Here is a 27,801-nt window from a genome sequence, read left to right as displayed (position 1 = left end):
TAACTTTTTTTCTGACATTTGGTTCAAGTATATAAACTTCTGTTTGCCTTCAGTTTTTCTCGTTAAAATTATGCTTTTACTTTATGAACCAGTTCAGGGCGTAAGTGTTCACTGACTGGGGGGCTAAATCCTACTCACCCTACCAGAAAAAAAAGGGATGTGAGATCATTAAAAGGAAATTGAAGCAGGAAAATGCTTTACTGCCATATAAAGTCCCATCATTTAAACAGACTTTCTTATAAACTTATAAACTGTCTTCTTGTAAAATGATGATTTATCCTTTTATGGAATAGGTTAGACAGGACATATTAAACTCCCTGATGGGCTTATTCAGTCATAACTCATTATAACCACACAGGTCAGAAAGGCTTGTAAAAAAAAAACATGGTGGCTTTAAGCCTTCAGGTGATGTACAGAAATGTTTAATAGTGTGAATGCATATCAAACATATTAAACAAACATATTTTGTTGAACTTACAGTAAAAAATCGCATATATACATGAGATGCTGCAAGCAATAGATCACAAGGCATTAAAAAATATACATAGTCGGTTATTGTGCAGTCCCTTTATGTTGTATTAATTAACACACAATGCTAATGATGTAAAACATCCTCTAGAAAACAACCCCTACTAAAACCTGAGTTTCACATTAAAGCAAAATCATTTCAAGTATCAACTTGTTAACACTACAGGAGAGCAACAGAGTGATAAACAGCTACATGATTTGGTTTGAAAATTGGTTCTGAAATGTTCAGAAAATTTGGGATTTCTGCCATCAAAAACTGATAAATACTTTTAGACATGTGATTATTTACAAAGACACAACATCTTCCTGTAGGTATAGTTATGTGATGGTGCACGCAAAAACACTTACGCCTCATACAAGTTGATACACTTTGTTTAAAAAAGAAAATCTAGTAACTTTTTACAAAGCAGTTTTGTCCATCATGTACTTGCTCAGGAGATCCTCATTGTTCTGTACAGCACTTAAACTAGACAGTTGATGGCATTCAACTTTGTGTGTCACGTGTGTCTCTCAAAGAATATTACAATCATGTAGTCATGTCATGATTCAAGCTGAAACCAAAAGCTTGAATGTCTTCCAGTACTCAAAAACAGACACAAATAAGAGTCAGTCCCGGATTTTCTATGTGTGCAGCCTGCCCTGCAGAAACTAATGAAAGGTTTTCTTCCAAAACAAAGTATCCACCATGTAAAGAAAATTTATTTTAATTCAACCAAACCTAACTCGTGAAAAACAGGAGTAATCTGTGTAAGATTCACTTCAGGACATAATAAGACTTCTCCTGATTTTATTAATGCAACCCTTCCTTCACTTCTTATGCACGTACCTGGAGCATTCTTGAGGTTAAGTACCTGTTTGCACCGCAATCAACGTAATGATTATACAATCAGTGGCTTGCATTAACCAAATCTGACTTTCTCCAACAGACAAAATCATTCAGAAACATTAATGCGTTAATGTTGCATTGTTAGAAACGATACAGGGAGACATTCACTGAGAATCCAGCCTTAAACTATAAATGAAAAAAAAAAAACAGTTTATAATCTGAAGAGATAGAAAACCTTCAGCTGATGTTGGTGTGTAAAAGGCTAAAGAGGTGAACTACATACATTTGATAGCTTGATGTGCTACAGTGGTTCATAATAAGGCAAAAAATAAACTTACATTAACAGAAGTCATGCATAAGCTCAGATATCTGCTCTGGGTCATGACCCTTATGCAATATAATTAACCTGTTGAAAAGTGTTCAAAATCAGTGCCATTGGGGCACATTTTGAAACAAAAACTAATTTTAATTTGATTTCAAATTAAATAACTTCATTTGTTGAATTTAATGTTTTTATGCATTGAGTTTGATTATTACATTTATTCAGTTAAGTGTTAAATCATTCCTTGTGTTGTTGTTTTTTCCCGCATGAGGGTTTCAAGTGTTGTTTCACATCCTTTGTGCAACAAAAGGCTATAGATGTATCATAGCCGCACTTCAACAGAGCATAGTTTTGACTCTTTTTGACTTCCCTTGGATCGGGGCACAAGGACTTTCTCTGCTTTATTTGCACTGTTGCATTGATGACATACATAGGGGAAATAAATGCAAACAGTTAACTCTAGCCATGGAAGTGTTGTAGTATAATGTTAAAATATGTCAGTTATCAGGCCTTTGCATCTGACTGGTTAAAAGCCCACACTAAAAAGCAAGAGCATTGCTAGTGTGCAACCAACGATGAGCTTTTTTAAATCATGCCATACTTCTTCTCTACCTGGCTGTTACTTCATTTCCTGTCCAGTAGTAGTAAGTGCGAAGTAATAAGAAAATACCACAAATGTATTTCCCTCAAAAACAGAACACCAAAGTAGGTGTTGGGGTTGTGTACTGTGTCCCATGACTGACGCGCAATTGAGGGCTCTCTCTGACCAATCACGTGAGAGCAGCACTTTGATGCTGTGACTTGAAACTTCAGCCAAGGTAATTTAAAAAAATACTAGGTCACAGGTGCTGTCCATATAATATACCCATTGAAAAGCATAAATGAACAATTCAAAGCAAGTCGAGTCAGTCCATGTTTATCATGTAGTGACGTATGGCGTATGATATTTTGTGGCTAAAAGTAGTCATATTTCAACAGCTTATTTAAAAAAAAAATACTGAAATCAGTTTTTTAAAATCCTCATCGTGTGTATGTTTCTTTTTGTAAAATCCTTGTAGGTTATTAAAACCCCCAAATTCACAAAGAAAGGAAGACTTGAACTCAGTGTCCTAGGCGATAGCTTCACCCCTCATTCAGGTGAATCTGCCAGCAATATAAAAAGAGAGCCTTCATCCTCTATTGCTTGGTCTGTTTAAGCTTCTCGATGTGATGACAGAGTTTGAGCGCCGGCCCCAGCTTTAGTCCCATGTACTTCATGATGACATCACTACGCAGCAACATCAGGGCTTTGCCATCAATCTCCTGCAAAGGAAGGAGCATGATGTCAGCATGGGGACATGTTTCAAACAATTGTCTCAGAACTATTCAAACCAAATAACAATGACTTGAGTCAGGAGTAAGCTGGTGGAGATTCAAGCCTGCTTTATCCTGAGCATGGACACAAAAAAAAACTCTGTGAGAGTTTATTTAACCAGATGACTAGAACACAGCGTAAAAACCAGTCGGTCATGTAGTCAGTTGACCGTCAAACAGGACATGGGAGACATATCATATTAATTAAGTACTCACATGTTTCCTGAACAGGTCGACATGCGGGCCAAGAGTGTGAGGATCAGCCTCCTGGACAAACCGTATGACATCATCGACTGACCAGGAAGAAGCGTCGTTTACTGAACCCTCCTTGTCCTGTTTCACATGGTCTGGACCGGTTGTTGAGCTCGCTGCTGTAAAGATGTCCAGGCAAGAGAAAGGACAATCAAAATTAAAATAACACCTTGATCAAATACCATACGATCTGAGTTACAATTAAATGTTAACAAGGCTAGCTATGCACTTCAATAAAAGCGCTGGTGTACACTTTTTTATGTATTCTATATCTCTTAAAGATGTTTGGCATCAGCCTGCCTGTAGCACAATATATATATTATAATAATATCCCACTTGTAGCACATAAGTAATAATTCCTGTGTTAGCATAATTATCACGAGATCTACAGCTTACATTTTTAGCCAGCAGGATTAACAGTAGATTTGATCTTACTGTGACTGAACAAAGAAAACACAAATCTGCCTACATTATCTTAACAATAGAAGGGTTCAGTTCACATATGAAGAAAACTTTATTAACTCATTTTAAGAGTGGACTAATTACCCCCAATTACTTTTGTCACTTATTAAATCAGCAAACTTTATAGCAGAAGCTAAAATCACTAGTGACTGAGTATGATACTTTCTCATTAAATGCTGATTACAAGACTGTAAAATACAAAGAAACAATCATAATCCCTTTCTGAAGCAGGTACATGCTCCCCATTGGAAGAGCGGTTCAATTCTTTAGCTCACCTCATGAAAACAAGAAGTCTTAAAACTAAACAGAATGAAGTAATTTGTGATTTTCACCTCATTTTAAAAGGAACCGGCCCTGACAATAGGATCATTTTGCCCCCCGGTGACTGTCTGTGTGTAGTTAAGCTTACCCTCTACCCGTCTCTGGGCACTCATATTGGTGTGCTCAGTAGGGTTGGAGCTGACGCGTCTTAGGGGTGGCGGTGTGTGTGTTTGTCCAGGGAAATATGGCCGCTCCTTCTTTGTTGCTCTGTAGTCTGATGGGTTGTGAAGGGAGCGGGTGCTGGGAGCTGGATCCTTAGTGGAGTCATCTTTGGACAGGCCATTCTCAGTGTGGGACACTGGTTCTGTTATAAGAGTGGTTAAGAGAGATACTGAGGCCACTCAAAAAAGAACTGACAAAGTTCGCTTCCAGTTGAGCACACAGACAATGAGACTTCTAAAATGCATTTCATTGGTTTAATTGTGTTATTTCCTGCAGTAATTTCCATTTGACACTCTCTCCTCTCATATTGTTTTGCTTTTTACTCCCTCTTGTTATTGCTACTCCATTTACAAACTTGACCCACCTGACTTTGTCCGGTTGTAGAAGCGCGTGTTGTTGGTGAAGGCGCTGAATGGCTGCGAGCTGAACAAACTGTCGCTCTCTAGATGTTGGCACATGTTCTCCAGAAACCGCAGCACAGAAGACGTGCTGGAGGCCGAGGGCAGCTTCACATAGCGGATACCATGCTCAGACCGTACTGATAGGGGAAAGAGGGGCACACAGCACAAACAACTATTAGTCTATGTGCTGTATATAGACACACATACACAAACACGCACGCACACACACACACACGCACACACACACACACACACACACACACAGGCTGTGACATTCACAGCTAAAGAAAAGCACCAGATGGTTTAGGGTTAGCTCCCTCCCTTTATAAGCACAAACCCGCATTTTTCACCCACACTGCTCTGCACCCTCCCACCCAAGCCAAGCCTGCACAAATCCACAAATTAGACCCCCCCCCCTCCCCCACTTCATCCAACCTTAACCATAGTCTTCCCAATCCAGCCACCCAAGGGAGATCCAATCCCAGCATCCCAAACCAGGTTAGACGCACGTCATTTCTGATTACAGACGCAGTGCTCACATCAGCTGCTGCCAAAGGCCCTGTCTTTTATTCCTCCTCTCTCACTGCTCACATACACACTCACACATGCACAGACAGACACTCACACACAAAACACAGCGTGTGTGCTTACACCAATTTCAGCTGACTGATTGTTTACTGGCAACTAAAATTCATTAGAATGTGTCTTGTGCTTTATTTTAAGATGTGACTTGGGAGAGAATTGCTCAAATTTTTGGGAAAACCTTATTCAATTGCTTGACGAGAGAAGAAATGATGGTTACTTCTGTGTCTACAGCATATATGAATCTCCTGAAGGCCCTTATTAGCTAAGCCTAGTATAAAGACAGGAAACGGTTAAATAACCCCTAGGTTGCTCTTTTCAAGGAAAACAACATTCACCTAACTGCACCTCAAAAGCCTGAAGAAATATATTTTTTGCCAATTAAATTGCCAAAATATGGGTTTGCACTTGTAATTGAACAAAATCTGAATTGTATTGACATCACCTCGTGACGTGACAGGGTGTTTTCTTCTTTCAAATGAATCAGTTGTTATTCTACAAACATTTACCTCTGATGACTTCGCCTCCGGTGTGAGACTGGCTCTGTAGGAAGGACAGCAGCACAGAGGGCTGGTACGTACAGTCCACACAGGCCTGAACAGCTTGCTGGAGCACAGCGTTGACTGGTGCTGGACCAAAGTGGTCTGGGAGCTGTTGTACTAGTTTTCTGTCAAGATGCCGACCATAGTCACCGTGTTTGTTCACATAGACACACACTGGAATGACCCGAAGAGAGAGAACACACAAAAAAAAAAAATTTTTTTTGCATTCTTTCTGTTGATGATGAACAATGCTAGAATTTGACAAAATGTAAGAAATTTAACATAAGGTCTACACATTAAGGAGTCAGACTAATCCAGTTCACCTGTGCAAACTACATTGGAGCCGTTGCTGTGGTTGTTGTCTGAGGAAACAAGAATGGAGCTCAGTCTGGTCTCAGGAGGCGGCGCTGTAACCGATGGCACCCCCAGGGAGTGACCCACCTGAGGCTTCTTCTGGAGTAAAAAAACAAACAATCCCTCTCTTATTAACTCTCTGTAATCTACAAAGGCTGTTAGCTGCTGGTTTATTAAAAGGTCTTTTTAGCAGATACTGCTTCTAAATCAAAGCTGGTCTCTTCATTTATAAGATAAAAAAAACATCCACAAAACTTCCTGCTTTTCTTTTAAAGCCCCTCTGACCTTGAATCCTCTTTATCCAAATATTTTCTGCAAACATGCATAAAAAAGAAAATGGCAGGGTCAATGGACTGCAGCATAACAGATTACAGCTCTTGTGACATCTCACCTTGTTCTTGGGTTTAGGCCCTCTCTTCTTGTGTGGTCTGGGGGCCAGTTGAGCCTCAGAGCCGGTCCTGGCAGGGCTCTGCGATGCTCCATTAACTGCGGCTGCCGCCGCAGCTTCGGCCGCTGCCTTCAACAAAGCGATGGTCTGGGATTTGGGACGCCGACCTCGGACACCCTTGCGCACAGGGAGGGGTGGTAAGGGGTTGGGCAGTCTGTACGAGGTCTGCATGGAGGAGGAAGAGTTGAACGAGGAGCGACGAGTGGAGAGGGAGGGTGAGATGGAGGATACAGGAGCGAGGAGTGCACCAGGGAGGGTAACTGGAAATAATGAGATGTGGAAGAGGAAGAGAAAGAAAAAGAAAAAGAAAAGAAAGACAAAGCATATACGTTTATCTTTCTTATAATCCAAATGTTAGGCAGTGTTAGGAGGTTAATAATACAACATTAAAATGTATAATAAGGCATATTTCATTCAATTTCCATCCTTTTTTCAGAGGAAAAATAAGATGTAGAGGGGGGAAAGGAATAACTGTGATGTCCTGCAGAGGAGATTTGTTTAGATTTTCCAGAGTCCTCTGAGATTGACAGGTCCTTTGTATTCAGCCCCTCCCTCTACTGAAATCAGAGTCAAAAGTCATGAGTCCCTCGAGACCTGCCTGCTAGACCGTGCCTTTAAACCCATGAAAACTCATGATTATGGTGATAAGATCTTAATTCTTTTCAATACACAAAAGTAAATATTGGATTTCTGAGACCATTGTGAAGTGGGAGTTAAAAAGTATAATAACACATTTCCACTATACCTGTTTTAGAAGTCCACATATACTGATAAAATTACATGTTTCATCAAGACTCAGATACAATCAAGTCATGACAAAGATGGGTATTGAGTCGGAAAACCATAAGAGCAAGAATAGACGGACAGACAGACAGAATAGAGAAATCAGTTAAATAACAATAAAATGTACCAAAGTAGAGAAACGCAACATAAGGCAAAAAAATAAAAACGATGGCCCATTCAAAATTTTAGATTCAGATCTATAATAAACTATACTGAGATATGATGGGGAAAGTAATAATGAATGTATGTAGTGTAAAGTGTCCGAGCCATTATTCGGGATGGGCGTCGATTCCAGACAGGCCTTTAATTATTTTCAAACCAAACTCATGAACAGCGAAGATGGGACAATTTTAAGTGCACACCAGAAAGAATAACCGTGTACACAACTGGGATATCGTTTAAAAAAATAAACTTAGAAATCACTTATTTGATCTTGCTTACTAGGACAGCCCGTGTATGGCAGCCTTCTGCACTTCTTTTTTTACCCTAATGTTTCATCTGCAAACTATTTCAACACTAAATGCATAGTGGCCTCTAGTAAAGACCTGCTTTTATTTGTCAAATTGTGCAGCATCACCAGGCTAGTAAAAGGGACTAGGCCTTAAATTGGAATGAGCTAAGCGATGGTTGAGAGTATATTGGCAGATTGAATCATTGGTGGTGTGTCAGGTGAGAAAACAACATACTGGTCTGTTCATAAACTTAAATATCTGACATTTTTATGAGGAAAATAAATATAGCTGCCCCCCCCCCCCCTCCAGTCTTCATTAGCTCTGAGTGTGAAACTGTGATATGATCACATAATCATCATTTTCGGAGTGTTAAAGAAAGAGCGCAAAAATGAGTCACAAAGACACAAAGAAAAGGAGGAAAGGGGGACGATGAGCATCTCCTGTTTCAATACAAACGTAATGCCCACTGTGTGTGTGTTGGGGGGGGGGGTTTCTGAGAGTGCATGTGGAGGCTCTCAGGGGGTTGAGGCTTTCATTAGAGCCTCCTTGACGGAGGGAATATGGAGACACTATGGAAGGTTTACAGTATCCTCTGGGGGTCAGCCGGGGCACCCTGAAAGCTGTTAATTGGGAAAAGAGTGAGAGTGGGCGTAGGATCGAGCCGTGTTTTGTTTCAGAGGGCGAGCGGTCACACAAAGCATGTTCTCAGAGGAATGATACCAACCTGCGCACACAGTGGCACGTTTATTCCCACAGAGTGAGAAGCTATAAGCCCCACAAAGGCAGTTCATCTTTACTTAATCAGAATCAGCAGGTTTTAATTCAGCATAGGAGAGCCAAGTTGGGGGGCTTCTCTGATCTTTGCCTGCTGCAGAAACGAAAGTCTAATCCGTTCATGTTGGGTGACAGCCGCTGCAACAACATGTTGGCTACCTTTTCCCGACTAGTGATTAGTGTCACCTACTATCAAATATTAGCTTATCCTCACACATACGTATAAAAAAACTCATCACCTCAGCGTTTTTACAACTTCAGAACTCTGCTTAAATATGCATTTTATTTCACACTCTCTGACAGGACCATCTGTATTCTGTACTCCACATGCTCAAGATCATTATTTTAAGTTATACATTTTGGGCAATTTTTTATCTTTATTGACAGGACAGTTGAATAGAGAGGAAATATTGGTGGGAGAGAGTGGGGGAGATGAACCCTTGGCTGCTGTGATGAGGACCACAGCCTCCGTACATGGCGCGAGTCATAACCGTTAGGCTATTGGCGCCCCGCTCAAGATCATTATTTAAGAAATTTAACGTTTACATTGTGTGAAATATTCAAACCAAAAACTCTGGATATAGTTTTAAAGTCTAGAGCAACATTTTATACATTATTTCCCAGGAATAAAATCTGATCGATATTGGAATCTAGGTCAACTTCCATTACTTGTTGGTTAAGTTAAACTTGTTCGCAGCTTTAGAAAGGTTAAAGGGGGAAAGGTGTGTGCATCTCTGTGGACAGAGCAGTATGTGGATCTCTTTGCAGAGCGTGTCCTGTACATGAGGGAGAAGAATTCTGGAAGGCAAAAAAATCTTCCTGTTAAAAGTCAATAAATCGTATCACTCGTTATAGTTCTTTTCTAAGGAAAGTGAAAGAAAAAGACAATAAAAAAATAACTTGATATAAATGATCAATCTGTTCCTGGAGGTCTGGATTTCATTTAGAGGTTATAGATCTTCAGTTTTTATTTCAGTCTGTTTCATGACCAGCTAAAAACTCCTCACACGAGCTAATGATTAATCTCCCTCAATATTCATTCATTGTTTGAAAATGTATATGGCAATATCATGGAGCCCAATGTAACATTTTCAATGTTCTTGTTGTTGCTAGTCGACATATATTAGATTTAAAAATCATGTGAAAGAAGAAATCAGCACATGTTTATATTCAAGATGTAAACATGGACTAAGAAAGCTAGTTATTGATACCTTAGAGTGAATAGATGCTAATTTGAATACAACTCAACAATATTTCATATTATCTTTAACAAGTATCATGATCAACAGTTCAGTTAGACATTTTCGATATGTGCTTTAACTAGAACCAACAAAAAGCTGATATTTTTTCCTTAAAATATGATACAAATGGGTCGCCAGTCGCTTAACAGTTAGTGTGCACACCCCATGTACAGAAACTTCAGTCCTCCAGAGCGGCTGGCCCGGGTTGGGATCCGACCTGTGGCTCCATTACGCTCCCCTATCTCTCTCTCCCCCGTTTCTGACTCTATCCACTTTCCTAGCTCTAAAATAAAGGCATAAAACGCCCCAAAATACATTTTTAAAAAATGTTAATGATACAAAAAAATGCAAAATATACAAATGCTCAGAATCGTTGCAGTGAATTTTCAATTGACTAATCAATTAAGGAATAAAAAACTGTCTGCTCCTTATGCTCTCTTTTTATCTTTGTCTTTGTTAGTTGCAGCCATTACTTTCCATTGGTTATTGTTGCACACAGTATGCAGATCAATAGTAACCAATGACTGCCAGAAAATGTAGAAAGGGTGCATTCATAAGTCCTTAAACCTGCAGAGTGGTTTTGAAAATAAGTAGAATAATGTTGGTTTTTTGAGTAAATATTCTGAAATATCTTAAATCACTCAGGTTCACAAAAGAAACACATTTCACTAATCTGAATCTGAAAAAGTCCAATCTGAGCATGGTGTCCCTGCATGCATACGCAGCAACTAAACAGAGACATATGGTTCTGATCATGGCTATATAATTCAAGTCGACCCTCTGACCTGTGTGAAGCTCAGCCTGAGGAAACATGTGCATGTGTGAGCATATTAGAATGTGTGGGTGTATGTGCACGCATGAGAACGGGGTCGCTAAGAAGTGTGTCTGCTGTCTGGGGGGGGGGGGGGGGGAAGGGCTCCACAAAGTAGCTTCTCATCTAATTACAACACCCCCCCGCCCCCACACACACACACACATGCCGAGCACTCTCTCAGCAAACAGACCAATCAGCCACACACACACGCACACACATTCACGAACACATGGGCTGCCCTGCTGAGTGAATCTGAAGAAGTTTGAAACTCATGAGATTCAGGTGTGTGTGTGTATGTGTGTGTGTGTGTGTGTGTGTGTGTGTGTGTGTGTGTGTGTGTGTGTGTGTGTGTGCGCGTGCATGAAGCAGAAAGGGGAAGTTAGTAAAATGGCCTTAAGGCAAGTATAAACACAACAATGTGTCGCTGTGCAGGTCTCAAGAATGACATGCCAGCTTTTTTCAAACATAGAAAATGACTTTTTTAATACTTGGACTTATGTGAATGTTTACCTTTCCACTGGACATATAAGTTGTGGTGGTACAAAATGAAGTCTGAGGCATAAAATCAGTGTTCTTCATGTTTGATACCCACCAATCCTTGCCTAAATCTTTTGCATACTGATTCCCCGAGCTTTAAGCATGATGCAAAACACATGTATCCTCAAATTTAATTACAGCAAACCCGTCTGCCGACTAAGACTTTTGGGCTCTCTGATTTTGAGCAGCTTCTAGTCTCTAACAGTTACATTGAATGGATGCAAGTCTTTTTAAAAGTCTTCATGCCAAACAAAGAAACAGTGACTGCAGCCTTTAATCATTTACACAGGAGGAGGAGGAGGAGGAGGAGGCTGCTACACACATGTGAGTCCACATGCAACTTTCACCAGAAAAGCAGATTTAACTTTTACTTCCCTTTACTTTTGTATTTTATACAGAAACCAACCTGAAGAAAACAGGAGTTTTAAATTGTTAATCTAAGCATCTTGAAATAAATGATTCCTTCCTGAAATGTGTGGGTCAATGACAGAAAAAATGTGATTGTGTGCAATTTGTTACATTTTCAGGAAGTTTCAGTAAACTCTCACATCATGACTAAAAGGGAACAAAGATACTTCAACAAGAAATAGAAACATGTTTACAGTGCCTGCAACTTACATCTACACTGCAACTGGTTGTCCCGATAGGAAAAAAAAACACAATCCTATAACATCTTAAACATCTTAAATGAATCTTAAACATGATAATACAAATCATGAGCTTTGCCAGCCGTGTTTTCTGTTGTGTTGGATGAAGAGTGAATAAAGAGTGAAAAGAAACAGCTGGGTAAAGATATCCAACTCACCGGGAAATCCCAACCAAAAAAGCAGAACTTCACTGCTGCAGAATCGTCTTTCTTAGAAGTAGCGGTAGTAGTAGTTCCAGTTGTACAGTCAATGAAGTAGTAGCAGTGTTGATGTGTCTAACAATACAAGCCTCTGAGTACAGTTGCTTCCTGGTTCTTTCTTTGAACTCTTGCTCTTTGAGCTGCTTCCTGTCTCTGTCTAGGTTTTCCTCTTTCTAACTTTCTCGCAAAAAACTCTCCTCATGTGCATGTCATTCCCTTTTTTTCTGTGTCTCTATCAGCTGCTCTCTGCATGTCTCTTTTCTCCCGGCTGTAGTCCACAACAAAGCCCACGCTGCTGCTGCTGCTGTTGCTGATTCTGCTGCTGGTTTAAGCCTCAGCAAAGCTTCCCTCCCAATGAATGAGCAGCAGGAGGAGGGGGGGGTGAGATTTGCATAGGGGCACGGGAGGGGTAGACAGAGGGAAGGAAGAGTGGGTGGGTGTGGTGTAGAGGTAGCGGGGGGGGGGGGGGGGGGGGGGGGGGGGATTCGAGCCCTTTATTCATGTTATCTGTAGGCCATATCGACAGCCTACATCAGTCACCTGCTTCTCAGCGAGACCCTTGGGGGGAGGGGAGAGGGGTTAACGCAGGGGCTGATGGGGGGATGGGGAGAACGATGATTTGGGGGGGGGGGAAAGGTTAAACTGGATCTGAAGAGTCCTGATTGAAAAAGGGCAAAACTCCTGAACACATAAGTAAGCTTTCCCTCAACACAAACGCTCTCAGGGCCAAAGGGGTATGTGCTGCCCCCTCAGTGTAACCCAAACCCAGTCAGACATTACCCTGATGAGAGACGGCTGGGTCCAGCACAGCCGGGAAACAGTCACAATCATTTCACCCTGACTCATGAACAATGTGGAGCAGAGAAGTCAGTCTGCAGACGTCTTAATCTGCTTCTGAAAGGACCAACGGCGGCTCTACAGATCCCAGAAAGGGACAACAAATATGTGATATATATACGCAGCACAGTGTTTCTTAATGAGAAATAACACATATAAACAGAATTATAAGGCACTAATCTTGATACTCTGAGTCTTTTCTCATAGAATTTGTTTTGGGGTAAAATCTTTTGGAATTTTGTTGATGATTTTAATATCTATGAGACATTTTGACAAAACGCCTTGCTCATTGACAAGGTTTTTTCATGCCTTTTTTTCTGAATTATATGTCGGGAAAATAAAATATAATTTTCGTTAAATAGACAAAAACAAACAGGCATCAGTCTGTATCTGCTATAATATACACACGCCTTTCTTCATGCATTATTCAGACAACTATTTTCTGCATTCTGACCCAATTTAATACCAACAAAGAAAGACAAAGACGTATCATACAAATGGGGGGGGGGGGGGGGGGGGGGAACTATTTTGAGTGATGATCAATGCATACTGTTTAGAGAGACAAACAATTAGACAACATATCTTGGCATCTTCAGCTAGCTTTTTTATAATGTGTAACAAGGTCAGAACAAAAGGACTATTTTTATGAAACTCATTAGACATTTTAAACATAGTGGTAATTACTGAGTGTCTCACTCGTACTCTCACATGTACAGCTAATTATCAGCTCATCAACACCTCCACCAAGCCCATTTTAATTCACTTACTCGCACACAAACATAGCTGTCTGGTTGTTTATGATCTTTGCTCTCTACTTTTTTAAAATCTTAAAACCAAACTCACTAACAAAAGGGAGAATTTGTTAGAAGTCAAACAGGTACAGACCTGGACTGAAGAAAAGACCTGACCTAAGCTAAGAGCTAGCAGAGGCTCAGACTTCAGACAGATGTCTATATAAGTATTTTTGGACCAAACCTTAGAGCATTTTACTTTAATAAAACATTGCTGACTGGAAAACTGTGTTAATCTGCCGAGCTTTATTCAGTTGAATGTTAGACTTCTGAAATCTGGCTGATAAATACCAATAACAACACAAAGTCTTGAGTCAGGCTCAAGAACATATATCAAAACAAGATACTACTCTCAACGTACGCTAAACTCTCTGGCCTGGCACAAGATTGCTAGGAGAAAAAAAACATTATTATTATTCTTTTTTTTTGTTAGTTTGTGCCACTAGACCATGATAGGAAACATGGGTCTGACTTAGTCCAGTGTGTCTAGCTCTTTGGCTTAAAATCATCGTGGGCTGACGAAAACAGAGGGGGGGGGAAAAATGAAGTTTCCCCAATGGCCTCTTGAGGATAGTTCAAAAGGTCAATTCCTATGAAGCTCCATGTAAATATACTCAATTTTACTGCAGAAATAAACAAGTTTAAAGCGCCGTGGTTTGGTTTCAGCTTTGATTTGAACACAAATGGCCATTTTGTTTGTTGTTGTCATATTAAGGCTTACAATTATGCAAGATTTAGGGCAAAACAGAGGTGGGTGCCACTACCCATCTGCCTGGGGTCACCTTGGCCTTAAAGAGACAATGAGCCTTACCTCCTCTTGTGTATAAACCCTTTGGTCTAAATATGGTCACACCTGGCTCCAAAACACAATGACAGCCAAAACACGCAAAACGCAAGGCACCAAAAGTGAAGTCCAAAAACCGGGGCTACATCTCATCCGACAGTCTATTAGCCCATTCACAAATGCACTATACTCCTGAAAATGTAAGACACAGCTGATGTGTGAACTCTGCAGGTAATAGTCTGGAACTGGTGAGTGGGATTTCACCACTACGGATCACCTTAGTTTCCTGTTAACTGATTTCCACTGTTGTGTTTCTATAGTGGAACATTTTTGAATATGTTTTAGTGATAACAAAGAAACAGTCATTATTATGAAAAAAATCCTCCTCCTGCACGCTCTGTCCATCTGCCCCTTCCACTTACAAAACAGAATATTTCGAGATGTATCCAAATATCCAACAGACAATCTCTTTCTGTGAGGTGCATGTGTGAAAGGCAATTCAGGAAAATCTGATGCCCTTTTTCAGGCCACGTTATATTGCGAGTCCACAACAGCGCCTTAACAAAGTTCTGCCTTCATTACGTTTTTTTTTTACTTAAACATTGCATCCGCAACAGCGTAATGTTGCTGTCCCATTGTGTGATTTTACATTGCGTTACAGCACTGCGGACGCAGGAGAGGCACTGCGAAAGCGGGAGCTCCACATGCACACACACGCTGAGGCATGCACACACGCACACACATCTGTGCTGAACATTGACACCGTTTCGCCCACATTTGGCTTTGTTAGTACCCTCGATGTCGGATGAGGGGTAGAACGACTTCGCCCCATAATTCCGCCTCACTGTGTTACACATTGCAGGCAAGGTGTAACATGTGCGCCTTAAACTGGCAATGCATGAGGGGCTTATGGAACTGGCGTCTGGTAAACTTAATCAAAGATATTCTACAATTCTACAATTCACTTAGCAGACTCTTTTATCCAAAGCGACGTACATCAGAGAGTAAGATCAACACAAGCAAGGATCTAGAAAAAGGGAACGATGTCAGTAAGTGCAAACGATCAGCTTTGAATCTGATTGGACACACAGGTGCTGACAGGCATTGCAGAGAATCAAAGCACAACATTGACGCCATTACTTGAGAGATCTAATCAGTATAGAAACCATCTTAAAATCGTCATTATCAAACAAACCATCGTCATTACTATCATCATCATCATCAATAATATCGAAACCATCATCATCACTAAGGACGTAGGTATTCATGAAAGAGCTGGGTCTTTGGCTTTTTCTTAAAGGTGCAGAGGGACTCTGCATATCGAATGGAGTTTGGAAGTTCCACCAACAGAGGAGAAGAGTCTAGTTAGCGTCTTAGGACCCTGTTATACACTGATACTGAGATATCACCTTGTAAATGTTCCACGCATCCACAGTTATTCTTCTAAGACATCAACAAAGAATACATTTTTTTACTTTGCAGTCTCGTATGGAAAGCTTATCTTAACCTCTTTCTTTGCATCCAAACATAAACACTGGATATAGGTTGTAAACTTGACTGCCTCACTGCCACAAGACAGAAAACATGCTCCGACATGTAGCAGCTGTCATCCATCAACAAAGTGAAGGGAAACCCAAACAAATACACACGCACGCATGCACGCACGCACGCACTAACGCACGCACACACTTCACATTAATCAAGAAGGTTGTTGGTCCTGGTTATTCAAATCCACATGACACATGGTCAGGCACTAACCACAGGGCAGAGAGGACAAAACTGCTGGATTACAGCCAATGTAAAGTAACACCAACACGATGACTGATATTTATAAACTTGAGAAACCAAAAATCTCAGAATAAACTGCTGAACTCCAGAGCCATTAGTCAAAGTGATTTTGATGGATTACAAACGTCTGAATATCCGCCAAAGACACTTAACAGTAAACTGTGAACATTACGCTTCAGCATTAGTGCAAATCACATGGTGACAATCTCCTGTAAGTGTTGAGTGTACCTACTGTATAATCACTTCCTGATTGATAATTAATAGCTCTGTACTGCTTCACACTTTAAGAATATCAAGCTAAACTGTAATTTGTGCACACACAGATGGGGGATGTTTTGTCTCAGTGACGTTCAGTTAGCCTACATGACATTTATGGAAAAATTATTATATGAAGGGGGCTCAAACTAATCTGCACTTTTGTTTAATATCAAAAATTTGTAAAAGGCTTTTTAAAATATCTTCATCCCAGTTTTTTTTACATTTAAACGGAGGATTTTTTTTAATTGCCAAATTTCACAATAAACTGTGAAGAGCATTTACTTATTTTAAACAGACTGAAAAACATAAATATGAATACAACTTCTTTATGAACAAGTCAGTGCTACATTTCTATATTAATATAACCTTAAATGTGATGATCTTTTTGCATTTATCCATTTACAGTAAAAAAAAAAAAAAGAGGCTTAAACTTATTTTAATAATGTACCACCCACTCTGACTTTGTCTTCATACTTTACTAGTCTTCAATAATGACAGCCCGTAATTCATCTTTCTAAGAATATAATCTTTGAAATCTTCGACTGGTTTTCCTTCTGTAAGACTTCAACTTCAAACATATCCATCCATTGCTTTCTGTGTATTTCATAATCTTTGTTTTGCAGATTTATTATTTTGTACCATTTATTAGTCCCCTGTTCTTTTTATCATGCTACAGATGTCTGCTCAAATAAGATTCACTTTTATTTAATGGTCCATAGTTTAAGATCAAGACATTTAGATGTTTAAAAGTTGATTGTTCTGAGATTCATTTTATAAAAAAGTGACATTGTTCTGGTGTTCTGCTCAGTCAGTTTCTCTTCATAAAAATGTTCCCGGTTTGATATCAACGTGAGATTTTATATAACAGCTTTTTTTAAAACCCTCTTCATCACTTCCTGTCTGATAAGAAGCTGCATCTTTATTAATGAAAAACAATTCAGGTGACTGATATGATTTAAAACCTTTTACTAAAAAGGTGCTGCTCAGATAATGTACTGCATGGTTTTACTTCTTCCCTCGATGATACAGTAGGTGACGTCAATCCATCACAATCAAAACAGATTCTTCACGTAACTTCACCAAATGTAGAGAGCTCTCTTTAGCGAGACCAGGTAGCATCTCAGAAAGGACTTCCTTCATTTATTCACTAGTATCCTGTACATGTCCTCTTTGGTCTCACAGACGAGCTGAAATGGTTTTGCTAAATTTGGACAGAACAGGCCTTCAGAAATGCACTATGCTACCTTTAGTGTTACTTGTACTTTACTTCAGTGCTCCCATTTTACTCAATAATGCATTACGTCCATTTTACAGTCTTTATTTTAACTAACATGAACTATTGTTTAAAAAAAGTAATTGTTCAAATAATCCATAGTAAATGGTGATGTATCCCTACAGATTAATCTGACCAGCAGTGTGAAATGGACCATGTTGCATAATAAGACATCTGCCTTCTGGTACAGTGTTTTTGGATTTTGATACACTTGTATTTTGACTTCTGGGTAAAATTGAATGAAAGATTTTTAACATACTAAGATTTATTTTCCTTCAGGTAAAAGGAGTGGGTTTTCAACAACCACTGTCCACAGGTTGTCAAGCCGAATATTGGAGCAAACATTAAAGACGAGTTAGAGACACATTTTGATTCTAAGTTTAAAAATGCAACCTATCCCAGTGAGATCTGAATGAACTCAAAACCTCTGTGAGTCTTCAGCGAGGATTAAAATAATCAGATAAAAATACTCTAGATAAATATATAGAGTATTTTTAAGTCAACTCCACATTAAGGCAGGAGATGCCACAACACAGCTAAGGAAGAGGATACATCAGAGTTTGAGATCTGCTGCCCTCTAGTGGTGAATAATGAGAACGTTATTCAGAGATCTGAGAGAACAGCAAACAGCACTTTAACAATGAAGTTACAGCTCTAATATATATTAAATGTGTCCTCTTTGTGATTAAAATGTATGCGTAATGTTGATGCTAAACATAATTAAATGATAGGATAAGGTGTCAGTGAGAATTCTTCAGCTGAAGTCCACACCGTGCAGGAAAAGAAAGAAATACTAAAAGCATCACTTACAGAAGTTTCCGGGCGGCTGTAAGCTGTGTTTTGACAGAGCACACCAGCCCACGGGGAAGATGTCTCTTGAGTCGAAGGGGCACCAGTAGTCGAAGGCGCCTCGCCAGCCGTCAAACATTACGAAAATCTCCTGACCTCTGACCTCTCCCACTGTGGCTGGACAAATCAGATAGGGGTTCTTCCTGTCCACCGCCTCCAGCTTCATTCCAGGCTGGAAGTAGTTTTTAACGGGACTGGCTGGTTCCTGAACATACACACACAAACACATTAACAGGTCAGTAATGGTCCTGACACACACATAGAACACCCTCAGCATCGTCCTGCAGATATTAAAGAACCTCAGCCTCTCAGGGAAGTAGAGGCGGCTCAGGTCCTTCTTGTACAAGGCGTCAGTATTCTTGGCCCAGTACAGTTTAACACTCTTAAGAACGTATAGTCCTCCACAATGAAAAATAAAGGGCACTTATTAACAAAGGAAGAAATCTAGTAGAACTGATAACTAAACAACATTTTAATTATTTTTTTATTTTTGAGACACAGACTGTTTTATATGAAGAGTTGCTTTAATAAGTTCTCTAACTTTTCATTAGCACAAGGTTGTCTATTGCATAATGCAAATGACACATTTCTCCCCCTTGTGTCTAAACTGATTACTGCAGTTATAACAGTGAGGGAAAAACAGTATTTCATCATTTTTAACCAAAACGTAAGTTGTATTTATAATATTCAGAGACTAAAAGATAATTATCATTTTCTAATACAAACTGTGTTCACTGCTTTTATAAAGTCAGCCCCCATGTACCACATGTCCTTTCACGCTCCAGTTGAAACAATGAGAACTGATTACTTTTAGTCATATTTTTTAGGCATCACACCAACTAACTCTGACAGTTGTTTTATCTGAAAAAAAAAAAAGGAAAACAGTAATGTCCGTGTTTGTCTTCAGCAGCTTCTTCCCGTTGTCATTTATTACCTTTTTAAAAGCAGAGGCGGGGGCCATCTCTGCTCCACTCAGAGTGCGCAGGAGGAACATGGGCCACGAGGAGGCGTTCATCCTGAAACCTGAACACAACACAACACAGGTCAAAATACAACACAATGCATGACAACTTTATGGGGGTTATAGGCACTATTAAGTTTGGTGGTCAAACTCTTTTCACTACTTTTCATAAATGGGTGCCTTTTAATGTTGTAACTCAACAAGCAGGACCGTCTCATGTCAAAGCATAAACATGAAAGATTATTTTTTCCATTAGTTTGAAACTTACAAGTTCTTTGGTTTGATTGATATTTTTGGGGTATTCTTTTAAAGAAGCTAATTTATCAACTTTACTTTAAAATGGTGAAACAGCTGTCAGTGCTACAGCCGACTTTTAATTGTTGAGATTTAATCAGAGATTAAAATTGTTTCTTTAATCAAAACAGAAACAGAAAATATCTGTCTTTTGACATTGATTAATGTTTAAATACAGGCCTATTGTGGTTCACTGGAAGCAACCTGTAAAATCATTTTTGGAATTAGAGAGTTTAATTTCAAAGTGTAAAAGTTTCATGTTAAGGGTAATAAATATTTTTTATGCTTTTCCTAAAGTGTTACTTTGTTTGATTATACAATAAATGTTTTATGAGGCATTCATGGGTTTCCCTATAAAAACAGAAATGGTATGTGTCTTAACAGGATGTTAAGTGGATTTATTGCACTTAAATCAACTTGACTGTCTTGTCTCCTAGTGGACGTGTCCATGGAAGGGCAGAGAGAGCTCTTAAACCAAACTGACCAGTTGACTGCTCTGTACATCTACAGTTACAGGAAGGTTTCTCTCTATGTGTGATGCTTTGCAAAGACAGACCAGCTAAGTTTGGTCCTCCTCACACTCACCAAGCGGTGGCTGCAGCATGTCTCCGTTCCTCTCACAGGTTCCTATTGGTTGGATTTCTAACGAGTCGATCAGCCTCCAGAAGTCGTTGGTGTTGTCGCTGCCGTCCAGTCGCAGGCGTAGACGCGTACCCATCATGCCCATCACGGTTGCGATGCACACAGAGTGAGAGTTTCGAGGGTCCCGAGCTTCAAGTTTCATTCCGGCTTTGAAGTCGTTGGAGGGGGGGACACGGGACTGCAGAGGGACAAAAAGGGACGTTCACTTTCCCCATGATGTGTACCTCATGATACACGATATACCCATAAACTTCTAACAAACCAGCATGGTTAAATATTAAATATTGTATTGTTAAATTGTCATGAGAGGTTCAGGTTATGACAGTTTGAACAGAACTCAGATCGGATAATTATCTGGTTCTGTCTAAAAGGGCTTTTTAAATCTTAAGAGTTAGAGTACTGTACACACTGGGAATTTAGTTTCATTGTTTTGTTATGTCTAATCAAACCTAATGAAGAAACCAAAACTACAGGTGGATTGGTGCGTTTCTCCGAAGATTTAGCCTTTCAAGTCTGTCTGGGCCACTTTGTAACTATTGATGGAGTAAAAAAACAAGAAAAATAGATCACAAAATGTATTCCAACAGGTTCACACCAGTAATAAACTAAGTTATTTTGTTTAAAAAAAGAAAAAAACGTACTATTACAGGACTTTATACAGAATTTTCTTTGGGACTATTTTCAGTCATGGATTTTTTCAAATACCCATTTTCCTCATAGAGACACAACAATGTGCTCTATGGCACAAATAAACACCTCAGGCTCTGTCTCCTCATAAATAACTTCTTAGTCTAACACATTTATCATCACTATGTTTACAAAAAGTGTAGAATATAATATGATCTATCTTTTAATAAGTAACACGTACATGAAACACTTCAGAAAGAGCACACGTGTCCTGAGCCGCTGGAGACTGTGTTCAGCATCATTACATTTACAAGTAACTTTGAAGGGGACAACTTAAAGGCCACATGCATTTTACCATGGTTTTCTATGTATCCCTAGTCTGTCTACAAACCCCACAATTATGAGAAAGGTCCATCCTCTCTGTCTTTTACCTGCTCCACTTTTCAGAAAATGTGTGCTCAAACAGGCCGTTAGGAGATTTTCCCTTCATGACATCACAAAGGGCAGTAACCCCTCCCCCAGGTGGGTGACACTCCCAAAGCTAGGTGTTTGTTCTGCCCTCTAAGTCTGCCTTCTCACCGCAAACAAAGGGCATGGTGCAAGAAAGACCATGCTACTTCCTCTTCCAGAGAGGGGGCGTGGTCAGACACAGCTCAACTGCATTTAAAGCTACAGACACAGAGACAGCCTGTTCTGAGCAGGGCTGAAATAGAGGTGTTTATAGGCATGATAACTTACAGGATCACAGGGGATTTTTGGCAAGAAACTTCACAGACATGTTTTGGGGAGCTCTGAGACTTATTTAAACATAATATGTGACCTTTAAGGGAAATGAGAGAGTCTATAAAGGAGTCATGATGATCAGTTACCTGTTTGAAGCATGCAGGCGATGCTGCAATGGAGGACGTTTCTCTCAAATAGTCCTCCCAACTGAACGGTTCTAGCAACAACAAAAAACAGAAACAAACTACTGACTTCTGAATCACTGTCATTAGACGGTGAGGGAAAAAAAACACAATAAAAGAGAAACCCTGAACTTACTTTCACTGTTGAAGTGAATGTAAATTTATTCACCACATAGAAAATAACTTTCCTGCAGATTCAAGGGATTGTGTTCTGGTTAAACCCTGCTGTGATCAGCTCTGCTCATGATGTTTGGGTTTTTTCATTTGATATTTTGTTGGATTGTTTATTACTTATTTATTGTACGTAAATAATACAACTAAAACATATATACATTTGGATGCAAAAATGAATAAAGGACAAAAGAGAATGCCAATTCAATATGATTCTGATCATAGCTGAATAAGAAAAGCTATTGACTGAAAGATTTAGATACAGCAAATAACAAAAGGATCAACAATGAAGACAGAGATCAGAGCTGCCAACCGTTAGCTTTGTCGAGGGCAGACCCTGCTGTGATGCTGCTCGGTCTCTCCTTCTCCTCTTTTTGATCTGAAATCAAAAGATGATTGAACGGCTCATCAGGATCTAGTAGCTACTGACACACACACTGTAATTACTGTGTGAACGGCCGCATAAAAACAATCTATTACAACCGCTCTGAGGTGGCTCTTTTGTCATCAAATTGAGACAGAGCCGTACAAGAGCAGCACCCAGGGAACCCGTGTTGTGAAGGTGTACCTCTGTGTGGTGTACGACCCATGATGACAAGAGTTCAACTTGCTGCTGCAGGAGAGGCGAAGTCAGGAAGGATTTTACCTGCACAGACACTGGAGAGGAGACACAAACCATACAAGAACTTTAAAAAAAAAAAATCCATAAGGCACTTAGCAATTAAAAAAACTACATGTTGGGATTCTGTTTTTGATCAAAATAATCACAACAAATCCAAGATTACAAACTTATACACACAATCACGAACACTAAGAAAAGGGATAACATCATTCCTACTAACTTCCAGTGAGTGAGATAATTGATTTTAAAACACTTTGTAAAGCACTAAGTGGTTTCAGGTTATTATTAATGATGCAGACCTCTCAGAGAGAGTAGGATACATCCACTGAATGATGCCAGAGTCAGAGCTTAAGAAGCAGAGTGTGATTTTCTGGCACAACTTCACCAACTACCAAGGTGCATGAAGAGTGAAAGGCTTGAAGAGGTCAAAAAGCTCCAGCAACACTCGTAGTATGAAGATCGACTTTATTAAGAAATTAGATCGACGTGCTTCGTCTTGTGGCCTTCATCAAGGTCTTGAGGCCCTGATGAAGGCCACAAGCCGAAACCTGTCGATCTAACAGGTTAATAAAGTTGATCTTCATACTATAAGAGTCAGAGCTAAAGACAGAGAAGAAGCACTTAAAATATCCATTCTTTTAAATGAAGGCTTAAAAAAAATATTTTTCACACTGAATCATCTTAGAGCAAGAAGTGGGAATACTTGTTGTCATGTCGCACCCCGCTGTGCGGCTGGGAAATCTTAAGTTTGTGTTAATATGTATTTACTTCTTTCTAAACTCTAGTTAATAAATTGTTAAAATATGTTGCCTTGTGTTTCTTTTATATCTTTTTTTTTCATGCAGTTTCTGTCTTATGAAAAGCACTCTGAATGTGTTTGCTATAGAAAGTTGCCATTACACTTGTCCTGCTATACAAGTTATTTCTTCATGAAGTGAAATATTTTTGTTGTAAAGATAAAGTCTGAAAATTATCCTCAATGTTTTAGTCCTTTTCTGGTACATTTGTTACAAACTACAGTGTGTTTTTTTTTTGTATGTGGAGCTGTTTATTTATGGAAAGTAAAGAGCGTCTGCCTGCGGTATGACCATATGGCTCACACACAGCGCTGCAGAGTGGGTAGGAAGGTCTGATGTTGTAAAAGGATCTCAAATGTGATTATTTAGTTTTATTCATGAGATTTGTTCTGTGAAATGTCCAAATACTACAGAATGAATCGGATTTTTTGGTACACACTATAATCCCCTGATATGTTATCTGTACTAGCATTCTCAAGAAACAAAATACCATGCACCATTTGGTGCCATGTGTATAAGATCCAAGTTTAAAAACCTCTACCTCTATAAATCCTTAAATGAATAAAATTCAGAATAAATGATAGAAAAGTTATCAGTTTTGCCACACTATAAACATTTTCTCCTGAGTCACTCTAACATGTAAAAACAATAAAACTGTTACCAAACTGTTCATGCTGAAGGACCAGGCATCCAGGGTGACAAAAACTCTGTGCATTATCCTGTCATCATTCTGCAAAATCTAATCAGAGGGCCGGCTCGAAACCAAGAGGTAAATGAATCCAAGATTTTTCTTTTTATCCGAAAATGTAAAGGTTAACATGTCTCTGGAAGCCAGACAACGTCTTCCTCCCTTGTGTTGAAAGATTTTACCATCTGCACTGTATTGTGGCTGCCCCCACACACACTTCCCCCCAACCCCTCTGTATCTGCAGCGAATCCCATTGAGTCCGAAGAAGCCATAAAGATTCCAAGCTGCCATAAAAAGCCATTAAGACGTGTGGATGTGGGACGTCTGCTGGCCGACATGAAAAGGATTCCAAGCAGAGCTGGATCGCTCAGATCCAGACTGCTTCAGTGTTTGCTCTGCTCTGTCTGCCCCACTCAAGAGGGTCAGACAAAAACCCCGTCAGACCAGGAAACACTTACTTTTAACAACCCCCCTTTCCACTTATGTGGGATTAGAGTAACGTTCACCATTCGGAACAGACCAGAGTTCAGAAAAATGACCTGAGACCTGCTCTTAGGTTGTAACTTCTTACCTGACAGGAGGAGTTTTTTTAAACTCGTGGAACAAACAGTTTTTAAATTTTACTCAAAGATGTTTATTATATTGATGCAACATTTGAACACAGTGATTTAATTGATATATTTGGACTTCCCTTTTTGATTTTTTCTACTTGTAATATTATTTTTATTATATTATGTTAGTGAACAGAGTCTAATTATAATTAGAACATAAAGTTACATAAAAGATTTAATGAAACACAGGCTCGTTATTGTAACGTATTTTAAATGAATATGAGTAAAATAACAAATGCTTAAATCGATTACCAGGTCAATAATGAATCAATGACTTTGACCATATGGACTTGTTTTGGTTCATTCATCTCATTTTGTGTGAAGCACTCAACACTTGAAGCTGTATTTCCTGTATAAAAAGTGCAATGCATAAACAATATCACAGGTGTAATTTGCCATTCTAATGATGAATGTCAGTTTTTTTTTTGTTAACTGCTGTCACATGTTTCCAGAGCAGAGGCTTGTTGGCTAAAACCAACATTTACAAGTAAATATAATGTCAGAAAAGCAGATCATCTCAAACATACAGAATGCAAAGCTGAAACTGGACTGGATCGATGACTTCAAGGACGACCGGTTTAAAATGAGCTATTTATTCATTTCCGTTTTATCAATGACAAATTTATCTTTTTTAAAGGTTTCTTCTTTCAATTACATTTTTTGCAATGAAATGTAGATGTTTTTCATTTCCACGCAGAAACGCATTCACAAGACGATGTGCCTGTAATAGTTTTGTACATGCATCCTTTAATTTCAGAGAGGTCAAAAGATGATTTGATAAATGTTACGTTTAAGAGTCTGAGTTTGTTTGCCAGAAGACGCTGAAGAAGGGCTTTGCCTGAGCATCTGCTGCAATAAACAAAGTGGAAATTTAAGATGTTGGTGTGCTGTCCTGAAATACTTTAGATATGTTACATTTATCATCAGGGCTCAAATGAAATATATAAAAAACTGAATTCAAGTTCAGAATGCTTATTTTAAAATGTATCAGTTCAAATACTGAACATATTCAGTTTGAAAGTAGCAAATCATGGCAGAGACAACATGTTCATTTAGCCATTATTCATCCAACAGGTGACTGGGGAATCATTGGGTTTGCTGCTTGTCATGGCTGGTCTTTCATGTGTATCTTTAGACTGGCTCAGGAAAAGTGTAAAATATTTTCAAGGCACAATATGAATAAATTAATGGGGGAAAAAAATAGTCAAATGAATAATAAGGTAATAGTCTATAGAAAACAGCAGTCAGTTGCAGCAACACACCAGCCCTCACCCTTAGATACTGATAATAACTCCAACGTTTGTTGAAAATGACAAAAGCCTCCCACTGATAAAAATCATAATAACGTAAAGAAAAAAAAAACTCTAATTATAAAAGCTGGACACTTTTGTGACAGATATCTGATAAATAACTGAACTGATGGTTCAAATAATCCAGATTTTTCTTCTGTCTTTTCACCTCTGATCAAGCTTCTATACTTTCAGTAAATTTAAATCAGGAAGAAAAGGAGAGTTTTTTTGTCTTTTCCCTGCATGTTGCACCTTTCTTTTGGACTAGAAGACAAACATGCCTTCTTTTTTTTACTTAAGTAATAAAGACCAATCCTTAAATCCAGATTGAAGACCCTCCTCACAGCCTGGTGTTTTCTCAGTTTGGATTGAGGACAGTAAAGGATCACATTACTGCTGGAGGCTGCAGGGTGTGAGCCGCTGCAGGGCGTCACCTCCAGGGTGGTCACTGACAGGTTACATATCCAAACACAACTTTTATTGAGAGCATTTGTCATCGAGACCTATTTAGTTTTCTTGACACCTAACGCGTAAGTGAAGTCGCATCATACAGCTGTAAAATAAGGTTGCATGTGTAGTTCATCAAATTAATAAATATTCTTTCATTTGCGGGTTTAATGCTCGGATGTTTCATGTCCGAATGAGCGAGGATCGACATTTAATTTGCAGAAAAGTCTGTGACGCATTTTCATTTGCTTTATGGTCACATTTAGTGGGCGGGACGGTGATCATTACACAGGCTACACATTGCTAACCTTATGGTTTCTCAAACGGGTGTGATACTACAAGGCTTCACGAGCCAAACGTGTATTTAGTTGCACGTATTTCCAGCAGGAAGCCAGTAAACAGAAAGCGACGGGAAATCTGCACAGTTCAATGTCGCTACACTGTACCAACGAGCTTTCCGCCTGCACAGCATAACAGTAAACACACTGCTGTCTGCCACTGCGGGGACAAGCAGCAGGAGGAAAAACTGCACGCTTTCATCACAAACCAGGAAACAAACAGAGAGAGAAGCCATTCATGAGAGAAAGAATGAGACATGAGCCGTACCCACCGTCTGAGTAGCGTATTTTGAGGGGAGATTCCACTTTCTAACAGATGCAAGCCGCCATATTCGCTGCAGCTTCGCGCATGTCCACCACGCAGTGCTGTAATTCACATTTTTCCACTGGTAGTTAGAAAAAAAAAAAGAGACAAGACAGACGGAGGGAAATAATGAATAAGTCGTGTCATTAAGAAAGATAACGTTACATATTAGGCTTGAATAATAAACTGCACGTGGAGAGGGAACGAAATTTCAAAGTGTTGTAGTTTACGGTGTCCCTGCAGCAGAAGGTGATGGAAACGAGAGAGGAGAAATAACTGCAGGTACAGCCTTATGGAGGGGCACATGCGTGGCTGCTAATGAAGAGAAACATGGAAACAATTTATAAAACTCACGAGCTTAATTGATTGTTTTAATAAAACTATTAACGAGCCAACTTAAGAAAAAAAAAAAGGCTACACTTTTGGAGACAAATATAGATTGAAGATTAACATTGGAAGAAGTAGCCTACCAAAAAAAAGTCCTATTAATAGGCCTAAAAGAACCACAGTGCTCTGTGACAAGT

At 39.3% G+C, this 27,801-nt stretch overlaps 1 protein-coding gene across 3 annotated transcripts; it reads right to left on the bottom strand.

Annotated features, from left to right (window-relative positions):
* Positions 1-406: 406 nt before the first annotated feature.
* scml2 (Scm polycomb group protein like 2) lies at positions 407-27,367 on the bottom strand. 3 transcript variants are annotated; one of them, XM_061034917.1, is made up of 14 exons: positions 27,246-27,367; positions 22,750-22,838; positions 22,495-22,560; positions 21,975-22,045; positions 20,422-20,656; positions 19,516-19,604; positions 18,543-18,786; positions 6,497-6,813; positions 6,075-6,201; positions 5,719-5,925; positions 4,591-4,764; positions 4,153-4,368; positions 3,246-3,400; positions 407-2,978 (listed from the first exon to the last, which is right to left on the bottom strand). In XM_061034917.1, the coding sequence occupies exons 2-14, from the start codon at positions 22,769-22,771 to the stop codon at positions 2,853-2,855; spliced, it is 2,049 nt and encodes a 682-aa protein (XP_060890900.1). In that variant the 5' UTR covers positions 22,772-22,838; positions 27,246-27,367; the 3' UTR covers positions 407-2,852. The 3 variants fall into 3 exon arrangements, with proteins under 3 accessions (XP_060890900.1, XP_060890883.1, XP_060890890.1); XM_061034900.1 differs by having other exon boundaries at positions 6,075-6,204; positions 27,246-27,366; XM_061034907.1 differs by having other exon boundaries at positions 3,246-3,397; positions 6,075-6,204; positions 27,246-27,366.
* Positions 27,368-27,801: the final 434 nt, after the last annotated feature.

This window comes from Labrus mixtus, chromosome 1, assembly GCF_963584025.1.
Source record: "Labrus mixtus chromosome 1, fLabMix1.1, whole genome shotgun sequence".
Classification (NCBI taxonomy): domain Eukaryota; kingdom Metazoa; phylum Chordata; class Actinopteri; order Labriformes; family Labridae; genus Labrus; species Labrus mixtus.
The sequence above is the reverse complement of the archived record's forward strand: the minus strand, read 5'-3'. Positions and strand labels throughout refer to the sequence as shown.

Excerpts from the sequence above, each read along its gene's own strand:
- scml2 (XM_061034900.1), bottom strand. The coding sequence starts at position 22,771 with ATGGGTCGTACACCACACAGAG. Across the intron at positions 22,046-22,494 it reads TGCCCTCGACAAAGCTAACG|AACCGTTCAGTTGGGAGGAC; the intron begins GTTGGCAGCTCT and ends TGTTGTTGCTAG. Across the intron at positions 6,814-18,542 it reads ACAGCCGCCCGGAAACTTCT|TTACCCTCCCTGGTGCACTC; the intron begins GTAAGTGATGCT and ends CATTATTTCCAG.